The 25,210-nt window shown below is 49.2% G+C and overlaps 1 protein-coding gene across 1 annotated transcript; it reads right to left on the bottom strand.

Moving 5' to 3' along the window:
* Positions 1–4,174: 4,174 nt before the first annotated feature.
* Positions 4,175–5,497, bottom strand: POU3F3 (POU class 3 homeobox 3). The gene has a single exon (XM_068395219.1). The coding sequence runs from the start codon at positions 5,495–5,497 to the stop codon at positions 4,175–4,177; it is 1,323 nt and encodes a 440-aa protein (XP_068251320.1).
* Between the last annotated feature and the right edge of the window lie 19,713 nt (positions 5,498–25,210).

Below are 25,210 nucleotides of genomic sequence, written 5' to 3'. Positions count from 1 at the left end.
GTTAAAATTATTTAAAATATTACACTTATTGATAAAATTATCAATAGTATATACTGCATTTCATATTAGAACCAATTATTCTCTAAACGTTCCATTTAAAACCATTCATACAAAACAAGTTATGAGCATTGTAATGTGCAAACACGAGTCACTACATTAAAGCATAAGGATTCTGTAAAGATCGGATAGGAACCGCTGCATTTTATAAACCAAGGTAGAGCTCTTTTTGCTGAATTCCGGAAAATACGCGGATCAACAGCAGTGAGATGAGTATTTGAAATACACCTGAAAATGATTTATTGTGTACAGACTCGATGGGGGAAGGATGGGATGGGAGTGAGAAGACTGGGGCGTAGTAGAGGACAGCAGGATATGAAAATGTAAACTATAAATAATCACATCTCGGGATTACCCAGACTGATCAAACATAACTTTGTAAAACATTTGGCTTTCCTTTAGGCAGAAAAAAAAAAAAGGAAAAAAAAAAAAGAGTAAGAAAATGATGCCGACTCAGTTACCAAGCACAGAACACTGATATTATAAATGAATACAATTACTAAATTCATTAAGAGATCTGGCGATATATAACAATATTTTCATTATTTACACGTGTAACAATACAACCCTTAGCGCAAATCCTCTCAGTTATTATCTACCCCTCGTTACCTCATAGACTCACAACCCTGAAATTCCTAAATACATTCAAAGGATTCAGTTTCTCGGGGGCGGGGAGGGGGGGAGCGCCCATGGCCTCACTTTTTGTGCATAACAAGTCCACGGAAGGGGCACGTTTTGCCAGTCCCTCCGACCGCACGTTACTCCTCCCGCCTAAACTCCAGCTCCTCTTAGGCAGCAGCCCGCAAAGGTTGCCTTTTAATAGCAACCAGCGTGAAGCCTAACGTTAGCTCTTTGTTGCCATCCAAATCCAGTAACCAAATACCGCTCAGAAATTTAAATAGGCCTTCTCCCGTCTCTAACAAACCGCTCCCCTTCATGTGTGAAAAACAGGATCCCACCTCACGTGTGAACGGTACCCGGCCCCCGGAGCGGAGCCCGGCGCGGCCAGCCTGCCCGCCAGCCCCCCGCCCCCGGCCTTTCCCCTCCCGAGCTGAAAAATCAGCCAGGAGCTTTTGCTAAAACGAACAAAAGAAAGAGCGTCCTTTACCCTTTCGGGTTTGCTTTCCCTTTGTTGGGTTGGGTTGGGTTTTTTTTCACCCTCTTCCCCCCTCCCTCCCCTTCCTCCGTGTCAGTAGGACCTTTCGGATTTCACAAATCAAACCGACGGTGATATTTACTACGAGCTGCTGTTAAAATAATGCATCCCGGTGCACGGCTCTCAGGTTGGCTTTGATTTATGGACTGACACAAGGCCTATCTGAAAGGAAAAAATGTTTGTTGTTCCTACAGCAGTTTTCTGGGGGTTTAACCCCTGCCTCAATAGTACGTAGAGAAGCAAGGCGGGGGGGGGATGTGGGGGGTGTGGGCGGACGGGAGGAGGGAGAGGAAGGTGAGGAAAGAGCCACAGAGGAGATGGATCATGAAAGAAAAGCTTATTCTCGGGTAGACTATCAGAGGGGGCGGGTGGAGGCGTTAGATGCAGCGCTCTAGTTCCCACAACCTCCCCGCTTCAGAATAAAGAGAGTTGAAACGGTCATTCACTTGTCCCTACATCGCAATAAATTATAGCGGATAAATATGACAGGCTAGCTAGTGCATCTGCTGGCACCTCCAACGGCGCTAACACACGCGTGTGTTCGCAAAGAAGGTATGGCAGCGCTATGGCAGAGTGGAGGAGAAAACTAGACTACACCACTTCACACCCCATAGAAAAACCCTAAAACAACAACAGCAACAGCAACAACAGAAATGGTGCAGGCAGACCACACGTAGGATGCTGAAAGTATTATCCTATATAACCTTTTCGGGGAAAAAAAAAAGTACCTTCTCCTTAAACTATAAAGATAAATTAAATACAAATATTTATACAGACATAAAATGCGTCAAACTAAATTATAGCTTAGCCCCCCTCCCCGCCCCAAGCCTCAGTCTGAAAAGAGAGAAAACAAGACCGAACTTTTGGAAACATCCCTGCGCTCAGCATCGGCCGTTCCCTACCGGCGGGCAGGCTCAGGCATCGCCCGCACCGCACCGCACCGCACCGCACGCCTGCACCAAACCCGCACAGCCCTTCCCGGGAGAAGGCGGCCTTTGCTGATCTCTACTCTCTCCTTCCCCGTGCCACCGGGGCCCTGGCCGGATGGCAGAGGCCAGGGACACCGGCGTGCTGGGCGAAGAGGGACAGCCCGCGGCAGGGGGCGGGGGGGCACTGCCGGGAAGCTCGGGGGGCGGGCAGCGGGCAGCGGGCAGGTCGGACCCTCGAGGTTTCTCTCACTTCAGCATTTGCAGTTATTTCCCTTCAGAGACCTTTTTTTTTTTCTTCTTCTCTCTCGACACAGTGTTTATGCATCAGACACAGACTATTTCATTCTAACAAATTTATTTTCTCAATCAGCTCTTACGGAATCACTACTCAAATTAAATTACAATCAAATTATCACATCAAAAGATACCCTTATTACCTAACAACTGTCCATATTTTCATTTCATTTTGATTTGTGCTCGTCTGAAAAAAACACGTAATACAAGATCTGGGGAAAAAATAAATTACCGTTTTGCAGCAGTTCATAGGTATTCTGAATAAAATATTAAAAGAAGTCATTTAATGAAAATATAAAGCAAATTTTTTTTTTAGATCAACAACGGATCTAACAATTCTATATTGCCGTCTTTTTGAAAAGTCTGTTTATTAAAACCTACCAAAAACACTGCTTGGAAATGGCAGTATTATATAATCACATCCACAGCACCCATTCAATCAAAGTTGGCAACGGATTTAGGAGAGGAGAAGTTCAGATAAGTGCAGCTGCAGATGCTCAGTCCTTCTAAATCCCTTTATCTGAATCAGTCCAGAAATAAAAAATAAAAATATTAATAAAAAAAATATTAGCAGTGGATTTTTTTTTTTTTTTATGACTCTTCCATGATGATTGGCAGCCGTCAGGAGCAGGACTTTGACAACCCTAAATTATTTCCCTTTCTCTCGCTGGTTCGCTTAATTCATGCAAAGTCCTTCTACAGAGCTCGAACTTTAGGGACCAACAACCTCTCCTTCTCCCACCCTTCCCCCGGCGTCTGTCCCTCCCCCATTTCTCCGCAGGGTCAGTTTTTCGGCGTGCGGGCATTTATTTCCATATTTTTGTTCTATAGCTATACCTATATATATAGATAAATATATATATATGTATTTGCTTCCCTATGCAGTCTGCTTGTTTTTAGTGCTGTGTGCATATTTCCTTTTTTTTTTTTCCTGGAAAAAGTGGCCCCTTTCATTTTGCAGAATATATAGCTATATAGATATATATGTTTTCAGAGTGGATGTCTGCCTTGCACCAAAATTCTACGGTTTGGCCAAGAAAAACAGGGTGCTGGAATGCAGCAGGCACGCTCTGATTAACCAGATTATTTTGATTCTGCTTCCCTTTTTTGGATTGCTCCCATTCAAAAAAAAAAAAAACCCAAGAAAAAAAAAGGGGGGGAGGAGAAAAAAAAGTTTCCGTGATTCATAGAAGGGAGCCCTTTTGGGGATAGGGGGGAGAGTGCGGGGCGGGGGGGGGGGAGGAGGGGAGAGAAGAGGTGCAGACATCAGTGGTGTTCCTCGCTGCGAGAGGGAGCTAATTTGGAGGGTGAAAAATAAAAATCATAATAATAATAAAAAAAAAAAAGCCCAAGCCCACCCGCCCAAGCCCTCTCCCCACAACCAGCCCCCCGGCACATCTGCAGTTTTGGTGCATTACGCATCTCCACCCCGTTTTCCCAACACGGTCTAAACGCTCTCGCTCGGATCGACCTTCTCCACCGCTCCCTATTGGTATCGATCTTATATATATATAGATGCACGCATATATCCATATATATATAAACACAAGCAGTCTGAACGAGCCTGGATCGTGTGTGTATGTGTGTGTGTGTGCGTGCGTGTGTGTGAGCGTGTCTGTGTGAGCGTGCGGGTGTGCTGGCGGTGCCGGTGCCGCTGGCGGTGCCGGTGCCGGCGCCGGTGCCCGGCCCGGCCCGGCCCGAGCTGCCCCCGCGCCCCGCGGCCGGCCCGCGGTGCCCCTCACTGCACGCTGGTCTGCAGTCCGTGGTGAGGGGGCGGCGTGTCGGAGTTGACGGTGCCGACCTGGGAGTAGACATCGTCGGGGGTCTGCTGCTGGATCCCCGGGGGGGTCATCCGTTTCTCTTTCTGCCTCCGATTGCAAAACCAAACCCTGACCACCTCCTTCTCCAGCTGCAGGCTGTCCGCTAGGTTCGTAATCTCCTGGGCGGAGGGCTTGGGGCATTTCAGAAAGTGGCTCTCCAAGGCCCCCTTGACACTCACCTCGATGGAGGTCCGCTTCTTCCTCTTCCTGCCCTGGGCGGCGATCTTGTCGATGCTGGTGGGGCTGCCCGTGGAGGAGTCGGCTTCCTCCAGCCACTTGTTCAACAAAGGCTTCAGCTTGCACATGTTCTTGAAGCTGAGCTGCAGGGCCTCGAAGCGGCAGATGGTGGTCTGCGAGAAGACGTTGCCGTAGAGGGTGCCCAGCGCCAGCCCCACGTCGGCCTGGGTGAAGCCCAGCTTAATCCGCCGCTGCTTGAACTGCTTGGCGAACTGCTCCAGGTCGTCGGAGGTCGGCGTGTCCTCGTCCGAGTGCGGGTCGTGGCTGTTGACGCCGCCGTGGTGCGGCGGGTGGTGCCCGGGGTGCTGGTGGTGGTGGTGGTGGTGGTGCCCGGGGTGCTCGCCCAGCTCCGGCGTCTCGCCGCGCACCAGCCCGGGGTGCACCAGGCTCTGCCCACCGGGGGGGGGGCTCAGCATGCCGTTCACCGTGAAGCCCCCGGGCTGCGAGTAGAGGAGCGACTGCTGCTGCTGCTGCCCGCCGGCCATGGAGGGCAGGTGGGCGGCCGCCGCCGCCGCCCCCCAGGCCGCCGGGTGCCCCTGGTGCGGGGGGCCCAGGTGGGGTGGCCGGTGGTGCAGCGCCGCGCCCGAGTGCAGGTCGTCGCGCCCGCCGCTGCCCTTGACGTCGGGCGGCGGCGGCGGCTGCTGGGGGCTGCCCGTCATGCCCACGGGGCTGCCGGACCAGGGCGAGCCCGCTTCGGCGGCGGCGGCGGCAGCGGCGGCGGCGGCGGCGGCGGCGTGGGGCAGGGCTGTCACCCACTGGTGGGCATGGCTCAGCATATGGCCGCCGTTGCTGGCGGCCATGGCGCCCGGCATGAAGTCGCTCTGGACCATCTTGGCCGCCGGGTCGCCGCGGTAGCCGCCCGCCACCGAGGTGACGGCCACGCTGCCCGGCTGCATGCCGCCGCCGCCGCCGCCGCCGCCGCCGCCCGAGTCCGCGTGGACGATGGAGCCGGCCGCCAGGATGCCGTTGCCGGGGAGGTAGGGGTTAGAGGTGGCCGCGGCCATCCCGCGCCCGCCGCCCGCCGCTCGCCCCCGCCGCGCCGCCGCCGCCGCCGCGCCGCCGCCGGCTGCCGGGCGCCCGCCGCTAGCGCCCTTGCCCGGCGCTGCCGGGGCCGCTGCCGGGGCCGCCGCCCGCGCCGCCGCCGCCGCCGCCTTCCCAGCCTCGCCGGGGCGCCGGGGCGCGGGGTTCACCTGCTAGCGCTCCGCGGCGCGCTCTCCTCCGCCCGTCCGCCGGCCGTCCTGCCTCCGCTCCGCTCCGCGGCGCGCTCTTTGCTGTCGCCGGCTCTCGCTTCGCCTTTTTAAATTTTTTTTTATCGCTTTGCTTTTCTTTCCTTTTTTTTTCCCCCCAAAAAGAGAAATATTTAGCTGCACATATATTTTTCCTCCGCTGCCTTCTCTCCCGAGTTTGCTGCTCGCCGGGAGGAAACCAAACAAAGGCTAAAAAGCGAAAAAGAGGGGGGGGGGATCAAAAAGCCCCCGTGCCTTCTCCCCTCCGCTCCCCTAGGAGTACATCTCCACCTCTCAGCCTTCCCCTCTCAGAGTGAAACTTTTCCTTTTCTTCTTCCTTTAAGGCTTTGTGTGTGGGTATATGTTCCTTTTTCTGTCTCTCCCTCTTGTCTTTCTCTCTCTCCTCGGCTCCTCGATCTCCTTTTTGCTCTTTTATTTGCAAGTTTTGTTGGTGTCCTAAGAAAACTTCCTGTGATGATGATGGTGGTGATGGTGGTGATGATGCATTTCTCAAAGTTGTGCTGTTGCTGGAGCACTTTGTCCACTTTGAAACAAGAGTCCTGTCGGAGCCTTCTTGCTAGAGTCGCGCTCTGGATAAGACATTTTTTCTCTCTACCTTTCCTTTAGGCGGTTGGAAAAAAAAAAAAAGAAGAGTAAAAAAAAAATCAAAAAGTTGAAATTTCTCGTTATCTCGCGAATTGTTTCTCTCCCTCTCCCGCTCGCTCGCTCTCTCGCTTGGTTTGTTGTTGGTTTTGTTTTGGTTTTTTTTTTTTTTTTTGTGTTTGTTTTGCTTTTTATTTTAATTCCAGCAGTTGGTCGAGGGAGGAGGCGGAGGAGGAGCGCCTTGGTGGAGAGGTGTGTGTATGTGTGTGTGCATATATGGTATCCTTTATACACTAACTCCAGCGGGGAAGTTGGCTGCCGGGCTGGCAGCGCGCACTGGCGGTGCCGGAGTCCCGCCGCTCGCCTCTCCCCGCCTCCCTCTCCCGGGCCGTGCCGGCGCCCTCCCCTCCCTCCCTCCCCCCCTCCCTCCCCTCCCGCCGCCCGCGCCGCCGCCACCCGGCCCCGCCGCGAGGAAGCCGGCCGCCGCCGCCCCCGCCGATTGGCTACCCGCCCCGTGACGGACAGCCCGCTGCCGGCCGCGCGGCCCCCCTTCCGGCCGTTCCGATTGGCTGCTTTTTAATTTAGGCACAGTGGCGTCGGAGCTGGAAGTCGCCCCCCCCTTCCCTCCCTCCCTCCTCCTCCCTCTCCCCTCCCTCCTCCCTCCCTCCCTCCCTGCCCTCCTCCCTCCGCCTCTTAACTCTTCCCGCCCGGTAGACACGCACCGCGGAGCTCTCCCGCCGCCGCTCGGGCAGGGGCAAGCGCTGGGGGGGGGCGGTAATAATTAATAATAATAACAACAATAACAATAATAACGGCGCCGAAGCCGGGCGGCTGTGTGAACGGCGCGGATGCCACCGCCGTACACACGCATCCCCCCGCCGCTCCCCCGGCACTGCCCGCACCGGCACCCAGAGTTGCCCCCCCCGCCGCTCTGCTCCGGAGGCGACCGCCCCCCGCCCGCCCCCTCCTCCCTTTGTCCGCCCCCCCGCACCCCGGGGGTGCGCCCAGGCCCCCGGCCGCCATCCCGCAGCCGTCACGCCGGGAGGTCGGCCCGGCAGCCCCGGTGAAGGGCCGCCCCGTCGGTGGGGGAGGTGGCAAGGGGAGCCGGCGGCCGGGCTTGCCCTGCGAGCCGCGGTGTCTCGCAGGGAGCCGGCCCCGCGGCATGAAACGCTGTATTATTTCTCGTCCAGCGGAAAGAGTTAAGGGGGGCGGGGGAAGGCGGGGGAGCGAGGGGGAGCGATGCGACCGAGCGGAAACGCTGCGCACAGGCAACCTCAGTGAACCACGGAAAAAAGAGAAAGTGGCAACAAAAACAAGGGCAAATTGAGCGCTCCCGGGGGACTGTCGGTGCGATCGCACCGTTCGGACATCCAGGGGACAGGGCGCCGCCACCGCCGCCGCCACCGCCGCCGCCGCTGCCGCGCCGGCCCGCGCACGCCGACCCGCACACGCGGCCCTCCGGCCGGGCTGCGCGGGTGGGCATTAAAACGGAGACTGTCGCCCCCCGCCTCGCCCTGCCCGCTCCGCTCCCCTCCTCCGCACCCTGAATAATTTGGCCCCGGGGGGGGTGGGGGGTGGGGTGGGCGGCGAGGCGCATCCCTCTCGCAGCGCCCTCCGCGCCCCTCCGCGCCCTCCCGCGGAGCGAGCCCCACCGGCCGCCCGGCAACCGGTGTTCAGGGCTCCGTCCAGCCCCCGGCTGGCACGGCAAAAAAAATACCATGGTAGGTAGGTTTAGAGAAACCATTAAAGTGAAGCATACGGGTCTGAAGGGCACTGGTAACTAAACGCCAAACATAACGATTATTTTTTTTTTGTTCCCGTGCGTCCTCCAAAGGTTTCTTTTTTATATATAAAAGATCCAACACAGATTTCATTGAATAAATCTGAGATCTCCAGGTGCAGACGTTTGAATAGTCAGTGCCAGAACCCCATGTTTTCCTTTCCAGCCGATTTTGCTTGGATCAGGCTCAAAAACCGAGTGAGTCTCGTGGTTTTGTTTACACTGAATGGGGAGGATAGGAACGGTGCCATGGGGCCGTCTTTCATTAATATACAGTGAGGATTTTGTCTAAATTACTGCTATGAATTTCACAGTACACGCTTTCAAAAGCCGTCTCAGGTGGCCTGATGAAACGTGATAGCGCCTCTGCAAACAGATCTACTTTCTTAATAAAAAAGGAAGGGGGGGGGGAGAAATCCCCCCAGAATAAAAAAAAATATGTACACCCTCATAACAGCGACAACAAAAAATAAAGCTCGAGCTGGAGTAATGTCTTTTATTTAAAAAAAAACCCAACCAACTTAGTTCCCCAACTCTTCGCACCCCCTCCCTTGCAGAGTGTGATTGTTTTGTCTGGAAAAAAATCCAAAGTATAACAAGGGGAGAACAGTTAGTGCTGATTTTCATTTGCATAAATTTTCATATATTTTGGTGAAAATAATAGACTAGTGGAGAGCGGGGCTTAGTGGAGTCAGTGCAAAGGAAAATCTTAACATGGATCGTTTCGCTGGAGTTGAGAACATGCTTTTTTCCCCCTGTCACCTTATTAAAATCAAAAATTAAAAAAAATCTCTAAATCCTGGAAGTATGATCGGTAAGTGTTTTACATTTTTTTATCTACTTTTGTTTTCTTTAAACTCTTCTGGATATGTATTTTCAAAAGCTTAGGACAAGACAGGGAAACCCATGGCAACTGCCTGGAAGGAAACAAGCTTAAAAAAAAAAAAAAGGGAAAGGGAAAGGAAAAAAAAAATCCCACCAGCAACAAAAAGCACCTTAGTAAAATATTACATAAAAAGCATGGATTCATTCCAAAGCTCAAGGCAGCAAAGCAATTCTTCATCGCTGGAAAGTCTTTCTGGTTACTACTTCACTTTTCTGGGCACAGTTAATTATTGTAACACCAGGACTCGGGGAGGGTTGCGGGGGGGGCGAGAAAAAAGGAAAGCTCTCGAAAATGTTACGGATTTGTAAAGGAGAGGAGAGGCAGAGATGCGGGCTGTTTTCAGACGCTGCTTCTCGGAGGGGGGGGGGTGTCTCCCGGCGGGCGGGGAGGGGGCCCGGCCGGTGCGACGGGCTGGAGAAGGGCCGGGGCCGGGGTCGGGCCGGGCCGGGCCGGGGGTGACCCGGACACCTGCTGGCAGCGCCGGTGCGGAGGGAAGGGCGCGGGGGGGAGGCAGGGGAAGGTGCGGAGCGGCGGTGCACGCAGAGGGTTAATATTGTAACTAGGGAACAGACGGTTAAGCACAACATCTAGAGCTCTGTCGTGAAAGTCCATCAGAAAGAGTATAATCAATCAAAACTAACCAGGACATCCCTTCATTTTATTCTCCAAGGAGATTGGGGCTGGAGGATTACAGACCAGATTTCACTTTGTTTCTCTCTCCTGACAGTCTTGCCTGTCTGTCTGCTTTCCCCGAATCCCGTCTAATTGAGAGGTATAGGCTAATGATCTGAAACTCTTTTATAGCGTTTGGGTCAGTGTGATAAATAATGTGATAAATAATGTAGGAAGAAATTAGTAGGCCAGATACCGCTCCTGAAAACTTTACCGAGGCTGAAATATCCTATTACGTGACTTTCATTTATTTTAATTTTGCCGTGTTATTTGCATAATTTTTTTTTCCTTCCCCCCTCTGTTGCTGCTCTTTTGGACACACAATAGCTGGTGATCATTGTAATTTTCTAGAATTAGTTACTTCTTTGGAAACGGTCGATAGTCAAATCAATAAAATGGCTTGTAAAACTAGGGAGGTATAGGTTTCAATTTGGGGGGGAGAAGAATCGCTCATTTTCCACTTCTTGTTGACGTGCCCAGCGCCTCTTTTGACTGGGGTTAACTCTGTGTGCTCCATCGGAACAGATGCCGTATAGAGCTGCTCCCTCAAGATCATTTGTTTCCTTGATGGGGGAACATTTCTGAGCAGAACATATTGGTTGCCATAGAGAAAGAAATAAAAGGAAGAACACTAGTCACATTAAGCTATATGTTTGTGCACTGGGCTTTAGATAAAAGGACCTCAGTTCAAGCCAGAGAGAACAGGGCCAAACCAGAGCTTCTTAGCTTCACTAAAACTAGCTTTATTTTGTTTTGGACTTTTACAGTTGAAACATGTAAGCTAATTTTATTGGCTGTCGTTAATTTTATACGATACGGCTTGCTGAACAAAATCAGCTTTCGCCGCGCTCCGCCAGGCGCCGGCCGCCCGCCAGGGGGCGCCCTGCAGGTCCCCCCTCTCCTTCCCCTTCCTCCCCGCCCCGCCCCGTCCCGTCCCCACCCGGGCCCGAGGAGGCGGGGGGCAGCCTTCGGCTCCCCCGGTCCCCGGCCTCTGCCCCCCGACGGACCCCGGCCAAGGCCAAGGCACTCTGCCCGCGGGAGAGAGCCCCAAAATTCCCGGGGCCGGTGGAGCGGGAGCGGCGGGCGGGGCGGGGAGGGGGGGCGGGCTTGCCGGTTCAAAGGCCCCCCAAAAATGTCCCAGTTGGTGCGATGCCTCCAACGGACCCGAGGCCTGCGAGGGAGCGAGCGCAGCTAATTAAACACAGGCACGGGCACCACGGGTCGGGGTAACCTGAGGTGCCACGCAGGGGTTTTTTCTGTCCAAATAAGGCACTTAAGCCTCTGGAGATGCAATAAAACGACTCGGGGTTTTTTAGATCATTTAGTATTTAATCGCCCTATTAAACCTGGAAAAGTAGCTTTTTTTTTTCCTTTCTTCCCCCCCATCTGGCCACTCCCCCCCCCCCCGCCCCGACTTCTCTCTCTGCGAGAGCCAGCGCCGTCTCCCCCCGCCTCCCGCCCTGCCCGCACCGGCCGCCCACCGGGCACAAGTTGTCGCCGTTCGGGACACTCGCAAGCGTTAACCTCAACTGAAAACTACAACATCGACGGCGACCACAGTTTAGCTCGACACGGCTTGGCTCCCTGTCCCTTCCCAAACACGGAGAGTCTCATCCCCTTACCCCAAGCGTCCGCTTCTTTTCTCCCTTTCCCCTAAAGCCGTTGCAAGAGTGAGAAATTTTTGGGTTTTTTTTTGTGGTATCCCTGCCTAAGCAAGGCTGTTTCTCCTCTCCCTTTCCCTCCGGCACGGAGCTGGGCACGGGTGGACAAGCGTGGCTGCGGCATCCCCTAACGCACCTGCAAGGGGTATGTCCCGGGCAGCCCCCGGGGCGGGGAGCGGGGGGGGGGAAGCGGCGGCCCCGGGGAGGGGGGGTTAAAGCCACTTTGTTCCCCCGCGCTGGAGCCCCAGCAGTTTCCGTGCGACTGGGAAAGTTTTATTCCTTGCCTCCATAAAGGAAAGACCAGTTGGAGCCCTGGAAATCACACAGCCCATAAATATGATAGATCCTGGCAAGATGAACTCCCCGCCTAAAAACCTAACGCATACACATACAAAAAAAATAAAAAGAAAAGAAAAAAAAGAAAGGGCGGTAAAAAAAAAAAAAAGAGAAAAGTAATCAAAGAGAGAAAACGACCTACAAGAATATATACTTTTCATTTAAAGTGTTCGCGGGTCTTCATTTGGAAAACGGAGTCAAGTCTCCGTGTGTATTGACCGTGCGGGAAAATGGTTGAGATATTTACATGAACAAAACTTTCCACCCACCGCATTTGGCGAAATAAGCACTAGCAATATTCCAGACTAGTAAAACACATTTCCAGAGCGCAATTCTCCTCAGAAACGTGGTCGTTTACTTGAGATTTGCCGTAGTTTAGTGAACATTTCCCTCGTCTCTGAAGCGGGGCGGGGGTGGGGGGCGCGTTGAGTCGAAAGAGCCCAGCAAAGTTCAGCATCCCGCGGTTGGGGCTGAGCGGATCTCCCCCCAGCTTTCCACTGCCTCCCTCCCCCTTCCCCCCAACCCTCCAAGCGTAACCTGCGTTATATTTTAATCAAAACATGAGTTAGCAGCTCAGTTCCTCAGTTGTACGTCTGCCTCAGTTAGCAGCAGCAGACCTCGGGGTACCGCAAGCGAACAGAAAAACTAACGCTAAAACGAGCAACAAGTTAATTCGGCAAAACTTAACTTCACTGGCTGCCTTTGACAAAGTCGGGTTCGGCTCGGATCGCCGGGCGTATGCCTGAAATGGCACCCTAATTGTAAGGGAGCTACAGAGAGCACTTTTCTTTCACCCCCCCTTCTTTCAATAAATGCCTATTTTGTCCGAGTGGACGCTTTTGGAAAGGGGATGTAGAAGCAATACTGTCGTGGAGGTAGGGAAAAGAAAGTGAATGTTTACCGTATTTAGTACTCATTTACTTATAGTGGGAAATGATTAGGTATCTACTAATATAACCGTGGAGACCAACTGCCTAATTAGCATTTACAAATTAAAATGTTAAACATAAAGACATATTCCATATACAGTCTGCTATATGTAAAACACATTCGTGCATAATACAGCAGTCAGCTGAAAACGTGAAGTTGACTGGCTTCCAGTTATGTAGCATTCTTGGCTAATGTGATCTGCTCTGGGTTTTTCAAGCTTACCCATACTGTAGTTCATGGCTCTTATGACCACTTTGATAGCTGCGCTAGGGATGTTGCACTAACCAATCTGGAGAAAATAGGGAAATATACAGATTACTTTTAAAGGCTGACGATAATAAGGATAAACACAATAGAGCAGGCGGATCAGGCAGATCATTTCTCCATACCTTTTATTCTGAAGGCTTCACTCGGAACCTTATTTATCGTTTTGAGCATAACAAAGCATTTTGGGTTCTGTAATAAATGAGAACAATAATACAGAACTGCACATGCAAAGCACGCTAGCTTTTAAAATAGGGGTCCTTTCTTTCCCAGCTGCATAATTCTGATATTACCCAACGTGTCGTGCTTAGGGTACACCTCACACGGACTGTAATGAAAGTTGCCAAATGAATGGAACAATCTATCTGTTGACTTGAGCTCAGCGTAGACATATTATATATGATGGAAACCTAATGCTCCCACCGACGTTAAAATCAGAGGGATATATAGTTCCAATCCAGCTCCTTGAACATGTAGATTTTTATTTATAAGAATAATTGTGCATGTAGCGACATAAAAAAGGGATTTACAAGTTGGAGTCTTTTAAAAGAGACTGTGAAAACCTTAGCCCCGCTTTTATTAGACATGATATCATTCTGATTTGCGTGCTTGCCATCTCAACAGCGTTTCACATGTGAAAAAAAAAAAAGATCCATATGCATTACATAGATTTTCTTTTACGCACATAAGGGCTGGCAGTCTCTTAGTGGATAAGAGGGTGAATAATTGTGAAACACCAGAAAACAGTTCGTGCAGTTTGGCAGCTCTGTTTTTTATTATTAGATTTTTTGACATTTGAACTTGTCTATTGTCTGAGGAGCTCAGTGCAGATTGCAGTAGGTCAACCTTAAGGCTGCTCTTTTTGGCATTGCACACAAACACGCACACGCTGTCTGTTCTCCTTGCGTGAATGCAGCAGCTACAGTTTTACCGTGCATTTTTTTTAACATGCACATGTATTTATATTTATCTAATCCGCTTGGGGTTTTCACGGTCGTGTGGTTAGTTTGTACGCGCGTTCATTTTACACCCGTTCCTTCAATCTATGCATTTGCCTGATGTTGGATATTTTAAAGTACTCAGTCGCTTTCACAGCAGTGTAATTCCAGCATCACCATGTTTGATAAAAGAGACTTCGTTAGCCCTGGGATTAAATGACATATTTCCCCGCAGCTTCGCTCAACTCCGTCATGACTCCTACAGTCAAAAGTTAACATTATTCATCATCTCCTCGCATTTATTCCCTCCTCCCCTCTCTAAATTCAGCCCCGCCATCCGACTTCTGAAACAATTTCTTGCCGCCTGCTAGAGCTTGGGGCGAGGGGGGTGCGGGGGGGAAGAGAAGGCGGGGGGTGGTAGCAGAGAGGGGGGACCCGAAAGCCCGGCGGGGAGCCCGCAGCCACCCCCCGGCCTCGGGGGCAGCCCCCGCTCCGCCGTCCCTTCCGCGGGCGCGGAGCGGGCCGCAGCCGCACCGAGGTCCCAGCAAACGCCCGCCCAGGCGGGGCGGCCGGGGGAGAGCGAGCCGCTGCTGGGGAGGAAAGTGCGAAATAGGGATGGATCCCACCGGGGCGGGAGGGGGAAGGGGAGCGGGAAAACTGGATCAAGCCCGGGTAGGAGAGTCAGTTTGCGCTGGGAAAATCCAGAGATTGCGCCTAAATAACTTTTCTCTGGAGCGATTTGCGCCTCTTCCTCTGTTCTTCTCTCGTTTGGTTGGTGCTGTTTTAAATAGAGGCTCTTCCCTCGTCCGCTTGGGTGCAGGGACTCGGGCCGAACAACAGCCGATCTCTTCTTCTAGCGGTCTTTCATTTAAATATGTATCTATATACATATATAAGTATACGCATACGCATCTATAGGTACACGTACACCCAGGCATGCACAGATGCATATACGTCTAGATTTGTTCCCCTCTTCACTCCCCACTTCGTTCTTTAGCAAGCGCCTGATAACGCATTTAAGGCTTGTTATTTGAACGCTCAGATCAGCATGCAGAAATGTAATTGCATCGTTTTTCATCAGGAAAGAAAAAAAGGGCGGGGGGGAAGCCCCCCCCCCCCCCCCCCCCCGCCTCTACACCCTACACACACAGACACCCAGTGCTCGGTAATCGCTGAGTCACCGTATTGGGGGTCAGTGGGTAAACACGAAGGAGAGAGCAGCATCTTATTGAAAACCCCGGCGCAAACCGCATCCCTCCTCAGATCCTGCCTGCAGATCCCTCCCCTCCTCCTTCCCCCGGATTTATTAATCCGGATTTGGAGTAAAGTGACTCAAGTGTGGCCAGAGCCCGCTTTTGGGGCTGGATGTCCTCCTCAGGCGTGGTGGGAGCCGCTTTGTTTCGGGGGGGGAGGTGGGGAGGGTGGAGAAAATAAACATTAAACTCCCATTTGGGCTGCAGGTAATGGGCTTCGTTTTGGGGGAAGAGGGGAGGAGGAGGAAAGGGGGAAACACCGGACTCTTCACCTGCTAGGGATGTAAAGAAAGGGAAAGCTTTCTCTGGGGCTGGGCTCTGATCTGGGCATGTTTATTCCTGTTTAAACGCTATTGTTCCTGCCAGCCTTTGACACAAACAGAAGGGGGGGGGGTGGGAGGGGGCGGCTGGAACAAAGCTGCTCAAACCCAAGCAACCCTCAAAGGCAGAGGAATAGTTTCTTTTCTTCCCTTTAAAAATGTATGTGACAAGACTTTCTGTTTGAGGTTGTTTTCTGGGTGTCCCCCTATCTCCCCTCACTCCTTGTGAGCTGAGCGGAGTGCCTGGCTGTGATTCACTTACCAGGGCCTGTTTAGAGAGGTACACGTCCCCCCAGGTGGGTGCCAGGGAGCCTCGCAGGGACAGCTTCTTGTTCCCCTGGGCTGCCAATGGGCTGAAGGAGCAGGCTTGAAATTGGTTTGTGGCAAGGCCTGTAGTGGGAAACAAAGAAGCAGAAATGTTGGGAGCCCAAGGAGAGCCTGAAATACAGAGAGGCATTGAGCTTCCCAGAGATGCTTCAGCTTCTCAGTGGGGGACAGAGCAGGATCCTTTTTGGGCTGGCTCTGTGCAGTTGAGGGCTAAACTGTACAGCTCACGCTGAATCAGAGGCATTGTGTGCAAATGAATAAGTGCACATTGTTTTGAGATGCTGCTATTGTATTTTGGGGGGGGGAGAAGGGGGTTATATTTTGTGTGTGTGTGTGCTCGCTGGTCTGTGTGCTTTCGAAAGGTGAGTGCAAATTGCAATAGTTGCTGCTTTGTTTTTGTTTGTCAAACAGGGCCCTTCTCTTGGGAGAGGGGCATGTGGCGGATCCCGGCCCAGGATTACATTAATCAAAGCATTATTTCCCCAGGGATATGCAGCACAAATGATAGTAAATCCTAATAAAATTGGATCGCTGAGAAATTGAACGCTTAAAGTAATCTGCTCTGCCTGATAAAAACTTCAAATTTATAAGATATTATGCATCCCCACCCCCAAACACCTTAGGTATCATCACTATGTTTGTGTGTTATACATCTGTCTGTAGGAGAGAAATCACTGCTCAGTTTAACAGGCCCATCACTATTGAGTATATACATATACATAGATATACATGTGTATGTGCACGTGCACATGCATTGTACACACACACGCAGAGTCATAAAATGAGCTAAAATCTATATGCATATAACAATAACAACTATGGTCAATATTTTAAGGACTTTGCATATGCCACCTTTGCTGTGGCAAGTGCTGTAGAAGGCTGGGATGAGGCTGTACATGATTGTGTACCAGAGCTGTAATCTTGCTTGGGGACTCTATTTGCTCTTGCTTCTTACTGACACTCACTATGGGCCTCCATGACAGCACCTGCGATCACAGCCCCACTAAGAGCAGCTTTGCTTTTTAAAGCTGAGACCACGGAGGTGGTAGGGAAATAAAAAAAAAATACATGGACACGAGCATTTGAAACTGAGTTTAGAAAGCTTCAGAGGTGATGAGCTTCAGAAGGAAACTGCCTTGGACGGGTGGGCGTAGGTGAAAGAAAGGAGCGTGTTCCCAGTGATACTAGACGGTTTTCTTGGTTACTATTTTCTGGTAACACCAGGCCAGTTGTTTTGCCAAGGATATGCAGCGTGCTGCACCCACAGCCCCTCTGCGCAGGGCCAGGCCACTGCCTTCTCTTCCCTGTGGTGATGGTCAGCGAAGGCCAGGGTAGCCACTGGCCACTGGCTAGCTTCTGATCCTCAGTCTCAGCTACTTCCTCTCTGCAGAAGGAAATTTTGTTTATAATTGCGGCCGTAGGACACGACAGTAGGCTCAAAGAGACCCACTGTCCAGCGGGAAAATAAATAATAGTAAGCTTTTCCCCCCATTTCTCCCCCTAAAAGACTGTGCTGCCAAATGTGAAAGGGGCAGAAGGCATTTCCACTCACCCAGCTGAAACTCTTTGAAAGGCTGCGAGTTTCCCCCGCAGTTATAAATGCCGATCATTCCTTCTGCCCCCACCCTCCCTCGCTGTTGCCCGTCCGGCTGTGGGATCCGGCCCCGCCGAGGGCCCCCACGCGTGACCATGGCCGGTCCTGCCCACTGCCCTGCGGCGGACGCCTCCCCTGCCCCTTTCTTTTCTGGCATGGCTGAGCAGACCGAAGGCGGCTTGTCCCTTCCCGTGGCCAGGGCTTTTCCTGCCCCGTCCCGGTCCCGGGGGCTTGCGGGGAAGGACGAGGGGAGGCATCCCCGGCTCTACAGCGCGGGGGGGCCACCCTGCCGGTAGCTGTTCCCCCCCTGCGTGCGGGAAGGGAGGCGGCGGAGGGTGGGAGTCTGAGCCCTCTCCCAGCCCCGAAATGACGCAGCCCTTGCTCCAGCATCGTCTCCCGTTTGGGCTGGCTCCATTTCAGGAGCTCCGTCTCCCCCCACCCCCTTCTTCCCAGCCTTCCTCCTCCTCCTCGCCTCACCGTCACTCTCAAACACCCCCCCCCCGCCCCGCTCCCCCCCCTCCCGCCCGACGCCCCAAACTCCTTCCTCAGGACCGTGGGATGCTGGTGAGCTCTGGTGAGAGTTGCCGATCTCCATTTCCAAGCGGGGAGCCGCCGGGAGCGGTGAGGCAGCCGCGGGGGAGGCTGTGCGGGCAGGGGGGAGCAGCGCGGGGGTGAGACAGGCGATGAATGAAGGAGGGGGAGAGGGGGGCGGCCCCGCACCCGCGCACCCCCCACCCCCCACTGGGAGCACCCCCCGCTCCCGGGAAGGGGCAGCCCCCGCTCCCCGCCCTCTCCTGTCCTCTGCCGACACGGCGCAGCGGCGACTCCGCACCGCTCTGCGCCCCTCCGCGCCCCCCGGCAGGCAGCGCTGCCCCGCGCCGCCCGGCGGGGCTCCCGCCGCGCCCCGCCCGGCTCCCCTCGCCCTCCCGTACGCGTGTGCGGAGCGGGCGGGGACCCACTCACCCCGCCACTGACGGTGCTTCTTTTCCTCTATGCACCCCCACCCCTTTTTCTTAAAAAAACCCCACCACCCTCCCCTAAACCCCCCATTCATTTGCATAGCGCTTGGCACCCTCGCTGTGTATTTCTTCCCCCCTCCACCCCCGCCCAGACCGACCCTTCTCCCCCCCTTCCCCGCATCCCGGGTGCAACCGGATGACAAAAATCAAAGCTGGTTCCAATTTACCCCAGTTGTCTTCCTTTGAACCCTCACAAGGTAGGTATGGTTCGGGGTGGGATACTGTGCTCCCACTCCCCATGTGTTCAGTAAGGTGCCTTCCTCCCCACCTCACCCTCCCCTCCCCGTTTCCTTTTCCTTAATTGGCTCTATCTTGATGTGCACTTGTTTTGTTTAGCTTATTTTAACATTGTGGACGAGATAGGCAGAAAAAGGAGCGTTTGACTTGGTATGTCTCTCTGCCTTTTTTTTTTTTTCCTTTTCCTCCCTCTCCCCCCCTTCCGAGGTTAATTTGCATTTGAGGTCTAATTCATATTTCAAAATCCTGGCGTTTGAGGACCATATAGGAACAGGACATTCATTTCTGTTTCTGAGGAGGAGACCCTCCTGTATTCTCTCTTCTCCGTATAATTTCATTGTTTTTACAAGTGACAGGGATTTGCATCAGTTATTTTGCAAATTTTTTTTTGATCAAAATCAGAGAAAAAAAAAATCTTATTTCTTAAATTGCAAAGGGAGCAAATGCTAGGCATTAAAAAAGGAGCATACATTATTAACAATGTTGCAAACCTAAAGTTTAAGGCACAGACTATATATTCATATAAACGTATTAATCTGCATTCCTTGGAGTTGGTTTTCTAGCTCCTGAACATCTGATTTTGATGACAGTCAGAGAAAAGTCGACTACACAAATACTGAGCTATATTTATAGTTCCTTACATCTATTTACAGGTGATTTTACTGCTGTTTGCTACTCTTGCTCCAGCGCTTTGTAATTATTTCACTCCTGAAAGGCATTTAATAGGATTAGATGCTGCTTTACTCATTAAAGATTTTCAGCCTGTCCAGGTGTAACTTCTATCCGCATCTCTGGAAATAGTTATGTGGCCATGTGGACTTTATGGAAAGATTACAAAAGATACATAGTCATATAAAAAGATTCTGTTTTATATCCACAGTTCTTTCAGTTCTTTGGACGCGATAAAGAATCTGTCTACGTTTAGGCCTTTACAGGTCCTTTAAGGACTTCCTTCATGTATTATTTGTATCTATAAAATGAATTTTATTTATATATATAACGATTACATGAATGGCATAGGTTGCATAATATGCATATGAGTCATTTCAAGTATTTCTACACACACAAAAATATATTTTTCACAAATGTATATGTGTGCGTACGTGCGTGTTTATACACGTGTATGATGAAATACACTCTGGAAGAGAAAACTACCCAAAATAAAAAAAGTTCATAAAGGAAAAAGCTGTTAAAGTAGTTCACTGGGAGTGTGCATCTGGTGCTTTGCAAAAGTCACTTAAGTTATGGACTTGACTGTAAATATCTACGTACACACGTATCTCAGCATAAAAATATTTATGCATATATTTGTCCTAGAACTAACTAAACAGGGCTATGAATTATGCCTAAAAAGATGCCACTGAGAGAAAAAAACCTTATAAAATAGTAAAGGAATATGGAATTTTATATAATGCCAACAACTTTAGCATGATTCTTGGCATAAGCAATTTAGTGCAATTTCATTTGTCTGAACCAGAATGATATTACAAAGTGAATTAATAGAACATTAGTACTGAAAAAAAGAAACACTTCTTCCTTTGAAATATGAAGTGCCACTAACTTGAGATGAAACCTGAAAGTCAGTGAATAATATATGGGAAATATTAATATTTTAAATGTATCATATTTAAAATTGCTGTGAACTTAAACAAGGTTTCATTTCAAGAAAAAACAAGTAGTTCATTTTAGGTTCCAATTTTATATGCAACGTTTTACAAATGAAGCAATTCACTAAAGAAGTGAAGTCAGGTATATAAGCATATTTTGTTATTTTGCGCATGAAATACAGTCATTATGGAATATGAATTTAATTTGGGAAATGATAAAAAAGAACATTTATTTTATTTTTCTACTGTGCTGCAAGAAAAACATTTTTAAGTAGCTGATTAATGAGATGAAATGAACTGATACGGCCCGTAATACCTGCATGGGCTTTTATACCTTGTGAAACTGTACCACAACGGGACCTTTATAAAAAGTATGAAGTCAAGTAATGCAATCACATTTTAAATTTAGAACGGGAGTTGATACGATTCAGCTTGATGTTGTAAAAAGTAAACCCTCTGGCACTTGGCATGACATTATTTAAAAATTACTTCTGCAAGGAAAGTTAGTAGAAAAAGTGTAGGAGGGTTGAATTCCAGCACTAAAGCTCAGGGGCAAATTGTGGTGCCACCGCTTGCCTTGCCGTTGGTTTTAGTGGGGAGAAAGTGTAGCCCTTGGTCCTGTCCTTAGTACAACGTCTATTGACTCCAGTGTTTCACTGGCCTGCTCCAACTAGCAGGTACAGCTCAGCCTCTGGAAGCTAAACCTTGTGCTCCTCAAGATGGGCCAAATCCTGCTTGTTCCATTCATTGAAGCCACCCGGAGCTTTGTCTCATTGGAATGAGCAGGATCTGTCCTTCAGTCCACTCCTTGGTGTATCTCCATTGGACCTTAATATTAATGAAGGGATTATTTTTGCATTTATTTGATGTGGATGGAGTTAGGTCTGAGGGCCACATTGATGTTGACCTTAGGCCTAAGCCATCTAAGGGTCTGATCCTACCCACTTTGGCTCTGGTGAACGAGGCCAGCAATAATCGCAGTCGCTACATGTGATACGTAGAATACATGTGACTGGGCATTTTGAACAGTTTGACAAAAAAACATGTCTTTGCACCGATGGAAAGTGCTGGGTGCATATGAACTTAGTGAAAAGGGCAGTTGTTCATTCTGGGAAAGACTCAGGCTGTCATGAGGACTGTAAGCACTTAGGAACTGTCTTGTTGAAGGATAGCAAAAGTCTGGTTAGTCCATAACCTGGTTCCCACCAGGAGCTAGTCACAGGTGCCACAGAAGAAAGGCAGGTTATTGGTGGTGGGGAGGGGACATGCTTGTCACCTGCTACCCAGCAGATGTCTTTCTGGCCACTTTTGCCCAAAGCCCTGGGACACTTGCTATGCTTCCCTCAATTATCTCCCACTAATTTCAGTAGCTCGTGTTTTCATTACAAATACCCAGTGCCCTTCTGAAACTCACTATAGATATTTCAAATGCAGAATAACTGTGATGGGGGGAAAAAATGCTTTTCCTTTTTAAACAGTTTTACCATTTCATCATAATTTGTTTAAATATACGTTTGTCTGCTGTGAAATAACCTTTCTTTCTGTATTTATACCCATATGCACAATCCTAACTCATAACAGAAACAACATTTTAAAACACTGTGTCATGCTTATAGGATAATTATTAATCTTGTCAGAATAAAAAGCGTACTAAAAGTACTCCATACAAAGGTTTGTGCCTTAATGTTTTTGAAAGTTTTTTTTTAAGTAATCAGAGATGTCATAACAGGGGGAGAAACTATACGATACGCAGCACGTAGTAAAAGTATATGACTCCTACAGGACTATTTAGAAATATACAAAGATTATTTTTTCTCCTTTTGGTTAGCAGACTACTTGATGAAAAGGTACATTTTTATTTTTATTCCTGCTTGTGTCTTACAGTTCTATGAAGACTATGTGAAACTACAAATTCCAAACTTTAGTAGCTATGAATGACATAAAAATAAGGAAGAGAAATATTCATGATATGTAGCTGGAGGGATAAATACAAAATAATCATGCAATCTGATAGCAGAAAGAATAACTATTTATTTGACAATAAAACTAATGATAAATACAAACAATAATATTGTTCTAGTGAGAATAATGTGCAAATAAAATGATAGGACAAAAAGACATTTTTGAAACTCTCTGTTTAGATCTTTTCCAGTTGAATGTTAGTTTTTAACGTTTTGTGATCACTGAGATAGGGTTAGTGAACAAGTTAGTCAAAACTTTTGTGTCTTGATTTTTGTATCCCATATCTACAAATCCAAAAACATAGCCTGCAGCAACCCCACTTAATGTTAGGAAGGTGGTTTGCTGTTAGTTGCTTGGGTTTTGCTTGAGACGTGATTTTGCATACTCTGACTCGTGTGGTGAAATTGCTGGGGCATGCGAGCAGTGTTCGCAAGGTCAGCTACTTATTTGTGCAGGAGGGCCAGCTTTTTCATAGTGGGAGTTCATACAGGCACAGGGAAGGGGTACTGAAGGAAAGGGACTATTCTTCAAGGGCACTGGGCATTTACTCCTTCATTTGACTTCAGTGAGAACTGTGAAAACTCAGTATTTAAAAAAAAAAATATGGCCACTTTTCTTTAGAAAGTCAAACGTGGACATAAAAATCTGACTTGTGGTATCTCTGGTTGAAAAAAAAAAAGGTAAAATGCTATCACTGAAAATTTCTGGTTTTATCTTTGTGTAGGTTTAGCATCAGCCCTACAGATAGAAAGCACAAACCTAACTTTCCTCGTGTGATAACTGTTTACTTTGCCTTTTCCTTCAGAGAGGTAGGAGAAACTATTAAACCACCACCGCTGTGAAGAAAAGACATCAACAATAGAAATTATTGTTCATTTTTCAATTAAGAAAATAAGAAATCTGGAATCTGCATAGGGTGAATTATGATTTTAAATGTTGATGTTTTGTCTTTCTGAAATTAGGATCTTAGTACTGAACTCTTCCATCTATTTCTTACTACCGTCAGGAAAGAACAAGATGCAAATTTTAAAGACCTGCTAGAGGGAAAGCTTTCTGCACCGTGACATGCTGAAACCTAAGGAAAATATAGCAAACGTTTTGAGGAGCAGCCAATGGCTGGGGAGAGGAGAATGTGCTGTAGACGCCTCTGCGCTGGTGAACCCAGTAGCAGGTTGTGTGCACCTGAGGTTACAGGCTCCTCTTCAGAAGAGGAGAAGCAGGAGAACCAAAACCCCCGACCGGCTATCGGTCAAAGTCCCTTCAGTGCAGCACCATCAAGTTTTGGGATCAGTTTTGGCTGGACGTTGTCCAGCTGAAAATGGGAAAGAGTCCCAATCCAAAGCTCTGCGCACCTCCGGTGCCCATACCCAGGGGATAATTTCTTTGTCTGCAAGTGGTGGGTGAAGCCACGACCCTCCTCCCAGCAAAACCAGGGACAAACCGGCCCCACGGTCCTCGGGGTGGGAGCGGTGCCTCTCTTTGTTGTGTTAACCCATAAGGCCGGGGCTCCCCTCTGCATCCCGCCCCAGCTTCGCTCTTTGGTTTCATCTCTAACTGCACTGCTAGGTTTTTATTTTATTTTAAATCCTGGCTTCATCTAGAAATGATTGGGCTGTGCTCAGCACTGGCTGTCTTGATAGGTTTGAAATTCCTGGGAAACCTCAATACTGGCCTTTTATAAGCACAGTAAGCAAAGCACACTGGAATATTAATGGGTGAAACACATTTTAAAGGGGCACCATCACTTTGTAATTTCGTCTGTTAAAATGTATCGACTGAGGGCAGTTTGAGGGAGTTGCAGCAAAGCCACAAGTGTTCTTCGCAATTTAAAGCTTCTGCATTTTAATTATTTCTTTCTTCTGCCACTGTGAAAGATCCCTGGAGACAATGGGGACTGCGACACTGAGGAACAGGTTATCCTGACTGCACAGGGAACGCTATAAAAACCACAAAATGGACACATAGAATAAAATACAACCCCCTCCTCGCTTCCCAGTTTCTCTAATTTCTGGTGTTTATAGTTTTTGACGTTACATCAGCAGCGGGTAAAAAGGAAAAAAAAAGCAGATGGAAGTGTGGTCCTTAAACTGACAGAGCCTCTTTAAATTTGCTTGAAGAACAATCTCAAGGAAAAAAAAAAAGAGAAAAAAAAAGAGACATACTACACTGTTCTGGATTTTAGTTGTTTAAATGCAAATTTATGGAGCTGGCCACACACCAAAAACTGGAGAGTTTGGTACTGCAGTTGCTTTGGTGTATTTTTCGGCATTGTAATGGGCTACAGGGAGACAAAGGAGAGCATGAATATGTGGCAGTTGATACTTAGATTTGTGTGACGTTTTTGCTTGTTGTAACTGTCATTTTTAAAAATCCATTTTTCTTCTATCATGCTATTGAATCACATGATGTTGATATAGAAAAGCTGGAATTACTTAATAACCAAAATTAGGAGTGATTTTTGTATTATATTTCTCATTACAGACCTCTTGATTGATGAGGAATCCTGAGGTCCAGGCTAAACTCGCCCATGGGCTAGAATGGACCGTTAAAGAGTGAGATGATAGACGGGACTCTTCCTCACCCCCCAAAACTGATTTCTTTATAAAACAGTAGAAAGCAAACCCTTTTGTAGAGCATCGAAAAGCAAGCTCAAGCATGACGCTACTATCACACCTTTCACGGTATTTTTTTCAGGAGCCTGCCCCTGATTTTAGTCCAAAGGAGCTGCTTTTGGGAATTGCGTGTCCAGCTCCGGCGTTTGCCTGCTAAGGAAGAGGTACGCCCCTTTGTCCCTCACCTGCAGATGGCTTGGATGCTTTTACTTTTCCTAGGTGAGCACTTCCCAGTGGGCTGCATTCAGAGAGTGGTTTTCACAGCATTAGTACAGAACCAAGTTACAAAAGAATATTAATCTAATACATTCCAAAATTCAAATATGTGCGATTAATAAGCATTATTATCTATAAATAAGGCTCTAATGATACTTTGGCAGTGTTGTAAACACAAGAATCAGAAGCAATTATTGTCATTATTGTTCTGCAAGTACTTTCCATGAATACCAAATGGATGTTACTGTCCAGCTCCTTGGCACATAGAAATCCT

Source organism: Nyctibius grandis, chromosome 2 (assembly GCF_013368605.1).
Source record: "Nyctibius grandis isolate bNycGra1 chromosome 2, bNycGra1.pri, whole genome shotgun sequence".
Lineage (NCBI taxonomy): Eukaryota > Metazoa > Chordata > Aves > Nyctibiiformes > Nyctibiidae > Nyctibius > Nyctibius grandis.
This window is presented reverse-complemented; position numbering and strand designations above follow the sequence as displayed.

Excerpts from the sequence above, each read along its gene's own strand:
- POU3F3 (XM_068395219.1), bottom strand. The coding sequence starts at position 5,497 with ATGGCCGCGGCCACCTCTAACCCCTACCTCCCCGGCAACGGCATCCTG.